Below are 4,301 nucleotides of genomic sequence, written 5' to 3'. Positions count from 1 at the left end.
TGCATAATAAACATTTTCCATTTTAGTGTAATTATTAGACGTGATAACCACATGGAATTTTTTTTTTGGTGGTACCAGGAATTTAACTCAGGACCTTCCACTTACCAGGCAAACACTTATTCCACTTAACTATCTCCCTAGCCTTACATGGGAATTCTTTACAAGAAGTAACTCTCTTCACAGAACACAAATGATACCAGTCTCTGTTGCTTCATTTTATTTTATTAATTTCATTGTCCAGAGATTCTTCATGGCACTTTTTATCTCTGCATTTCTTAGAGTATAGATTACAGGGTTCAGCATAGGAGTAATAACAGTGTAAAACACAGCTAAATATTTATCACTGGGTAAGGTATAGAGAGGTCTCACATATATAAACAAGCAAGGAACAAAGAAGAGCACAACCACCATGATGTGGGAGCCACATGTGGATAGGGCCTTGTGCCTCCCTTCCTGACTCAGGTTCCTCAGGGAGTGCAGAATGATACCATAAGAAACCAGCAAGATTGCAAATATGGCTATAGAAATAACCCCATCATTGGCCAGTACAGTGAAGCCAACAACATAGGTGTCTATGCAGGCAAGTTTTATTAAAGGATATATGTCACAGATAAAGTGGTCGATGACATTGGGGCCACAGAAAGGAAGGTTGTAAACAAAAAGAACATGTGGGGCAGCATGCACAACACCCCCAACCCAGGTGAGCAGCAGCAGCAGAGCACACCGCTGTTGGTTCATGATGGTCAGATAGTGCAAGGGTTTGTGGATGGCCACATAACGATCATAGGCCATGACGACTAAGATTATTATGTCAATGCCACCAAATAAGTGACCTACAAAAAGTTGTGTCATGCAAGCTCTGAAGGAAATGGTTTTCTTCTTATAAAGTAGGTCTTTAATCATATTTGGGGTAACTGTAGTGGAATAAACAGCATCCATAAAGGATAAGTAGCCAAGAAAAAAGAACATTGGGGAGTCCAAGGCTGGGCTTAGCACCACAGTTAAGACAATAAATATGTTGCCTGTCATTGTCAACATATAGATAAGGAAGAATACAGCAAATAATATCTTTTCACCCTGGGGGCTCTGAGTGAGCCCCAAGAGCACAAACTCAGTTACATTTCCCCTTTGTTCCATGTGTGCTTCTGTGTGCTCTTGTGTCACCGCTAAGAATAAAATATCTACAAACAGAATTATTACTTGTGACTCTGTGAAATTTTATGATTTTTATTCATTCCTTACATAAGCATTACACATATTCTCCTCTTGAACTGTCAGATATTTTAATGATTCAAATTTCATGATGGAGAAAGCCTACCTTTAGGGCTCTTAGAGAATAATCATGATAGAAATGCATACAGACATGTGCATGTGAAAGTGAAATGAGTCTCCCTTAACTCACTTTCTGTCTGGAAGCTGAAGGAAGCCCTCATGGAGGTAACATCAAAAATAAAAAAAAAAACATGGGTTAAATATTTATTGTAAAAGAACAAGACTTATTTCATATTTACTTCTGATTAGCAAAGTAAGTGTGATTTTCTATATTCTTGGGATTGAAGAAACTTCTCAAATCACAGAAATCTCAAATTGACACATTAAAAGGCTTCCACATATTTTAAGAATGTTCATAGGATATAATAAATAAATATGGAAAAGTAGTTTATAGAAGAGAGTTCAGAGAGGAAAGCAGAAGGGATTGGAGGGGAGAAAAGATGATGGGAGGTATGAAAGAGAAGAAAACAAAGCAGTGACAGAGTTGATAAGAAGCAGAGCCAAGAAGGTTGCATGCACACAAAGAAAACTCTGAGTGAAATATTTCCTAGCACAATATTAATTTAAAAGCAATTCTAGTAATGACAATTGCTGTCTTCATCTCTGCTGACACTTACTTTTTATTGATTCATGCATTTTTTACTCTTTCCACTTCACAGACATGGAAAATCTTCTATTTTACGTGTGGTCTTTCTGTTCATGCTGCTGATTTCATCCTCTTTGTCAGTCTTAATACTGCTCTTTCAATCTTCCCTCACATTTCTTCATCCTTGTTTAACTTCCTGTACTTCAGCGTTCTGTCAGCATATTTATACCGTTTGTCTTTATATGCAAAAATTTTATACTTGGACCACACATGTTTTACAAGCAAGCATCTACATGCAATTCTCTACTCATATTATACAAACCTGATCAATTCAGTTCAAATTTAATTTGGTTTTTCTTCTTACTTGGCACAAAACTTTAAAAACTTAACCTAGAATCTTGCTGACTAAACTACACATTACATTATGCTTTATAGACTTACTTCTTAACTTCTGCAGATGTTAAATCACACTTCAACATTTAAGATTCTCAACAATGTTCAGAAGTTGGGGCCAGTGACTCTAACAAAAAATTTATTTTTTCTAGTTTTTTAAAAATTGTTTTTTTAAAGAAGGAAACACATGGAAATGACGATACAAAGTTCAAAACAAGAATGTAGGTTTATTTATATATAAAATGAGCCTACAACGTGTGTTTATCAGAGCAGTATAAAGTTTTTAAACATCTCTGAGTTCCTATGTCAACAGTGTGCAGAGTGAAAAGTCCAGCTAAGGATTATACAAATAATTACTTTCTGAACTTACCTGTAAGGAGAGAACCATTTGTTTGAAGTTCTATATTTTGATGCTTCTACTTGGTCCTAGATGATTACAGCTCCAAGCATTGATATCATCTGTATGTATCAAAAAAATTAAACAACACATGCACTATCATGGAACATGAGAATGTTTCTATTGACTGATTCTTTCCATGCTTGCAGGAAGGTTGAGTCATCAGACATTCAGAATGAAATTACTTTTAATGTGTTTGCAAATCTTTATAATAATTTGAACAATGATCCACAATGTCAAGAAATCTGAAACTGTTTTACAGTGATGGAAATCTTAACTGTAAGCTAAATATTTTCTTAAAAGAAATAAATATTAAATAAGTACTTTGATGTTTCAAAAGCCTCGTTTCGCCAGAAAAGGAACCATGAGTAGCTCAGACACATGTTTGAAATTCTTTAATAAAAAGTATTCTAGCCTTCAGATTATTTGGATTAGTAGCCAGATATACTGGCCTGACTTCATATGCAGGAGACAAATTTATATCAAAATAAATAATGAAAAATTGAAACCTCTTGTATCATTCCTGAAGTACATCACATCTGTTGTGAAGATAACTGTTCTCTGAATACTAACAGAGACAAAAATTCCATGAGGTATGGGCAATGTCTTTGAATATTTTAGCTGTATTTGAACTGTAGTGCATATTATTTTATCATTCAGTTGCTCTATCTCATTGAGAGATGTTTCCTTAATTAAACTCAATGGGACTCCCAGAATATTGAGGGGCAAGGTACTAAGATGTCAGGAGGATAAACACTATCTAGAACATGCTTTCCAGAGACATGCTCTCTGTGGGAATTATCATAATAAAGAAACCTGACTTTGTATCACCACCAGGGAAAAGTCCAGTCTGAACAGTATTGAAATATATAAAGCTTTCAGAAAATGGAAAGATATTCATTGCTCTTGAATAGGAGGAGCAAATATTGTGAAATAACTATACCCCCATAACTGTTACACAGATTTAATGCAAGCCTATTCAAAATACTATCAGTATATGTTACAGATCTAGAGAAAACTTTCCTAAAATTTATTTGGAACCAGAAAAATCATAGAATACATAAAGAAAAGCTGAACAACAAAGGCAAGGTGAGTGGAAATAGAGCCTCTGACTTAAAATTATACTACAAGAGCCAGGGAGATGGCTCAGTGCAATAAGCACTTCCCTGGTAAGTGCAAGGGCCTGAGAAAACACCTGAGGATCAACAGAACAGATTCGAAATCCTTGAATGAGTAATATAGGAAAGAAATAGAATGCATGAAGCAGATTCAAAGAGATATGCAGGAAATTAAAACCTCAATCACAAGCTCGCAAAACCATTTCAATGAAAGTGAACGTAGAGTTTCAGACTTGAAGACAACATTGCAGCTAGTGAAAAGGTAAGATAAGTTCTCTTAAAAATAACTAGGATGCAGGAAAAAAGATTTAACATCTAATAGACAATGCAAAGATGAACAACGTGAGATTAACAGGCATGAATGAAAAAGGAGGAGTCAGTATACATGATATAAAAAGAATAAAGGCAGAAGTAATAGCTGAAAGCTTCCCAAATATGAGGAAACAATCAGACATTCAGCTAACAGAAGCATATAGAACCTCAAATTACATCAACCCAATTACAAACACACCCAGACATTTAATAATCAAGATGC

At 35.1% G+C, this 4,301-nt stretch overlaps 1 protein-coding gene across 1 annotated transcript; it reads right to left on the bottom strand.

Annotated features, from left to right (window-relative positions):
• Positions 1-216: 216 nt before the first annotated feature.
• On the bottom strand, positions 217-1,143 carry LOC101592681 (olfactory receptor 4A47-like). Its single transcript, XM_004648121.3, has one exon. The coding sequence runs from the start codon at positions 1,135-1,137 to the stop codon at positions 217-219; it is 921 nt and encodes a 306-aa protein (XP_004648178.1). The 5' UTR covers positions 1,138-1,143.
• Positions 1,144-4,301: the final 3,158 nt, after the last annotated feature.

This window comes from Octodon degus, unplaced genomic scaffold (genome assembly GCF_000260255.1).
Source record: "Octodon degus isolate 3935 unplaced genomic scaffold, OctDeg1.0 scaffold00354, whole genome shotgun sequence".
Lineage (NCBI taxonomy): Eukaryota > Metazoa > Chordata > Mammalia > Rodentia > Octodontidae > Octodon > Octodon degus.
This window is presented reverse-complemented; position numbering and strand designations above follow the sequence as displayed.

Excerpts from the sequence above, each read along its gene's own strand:
- LOC101592681 (XM_004648121.3), bottom strand. The coding sequence starts at position 1,137 with ATGGAACAAAGGGGAAATGTAACTGAGTTTGTGCTCTTGGGGCTCACT.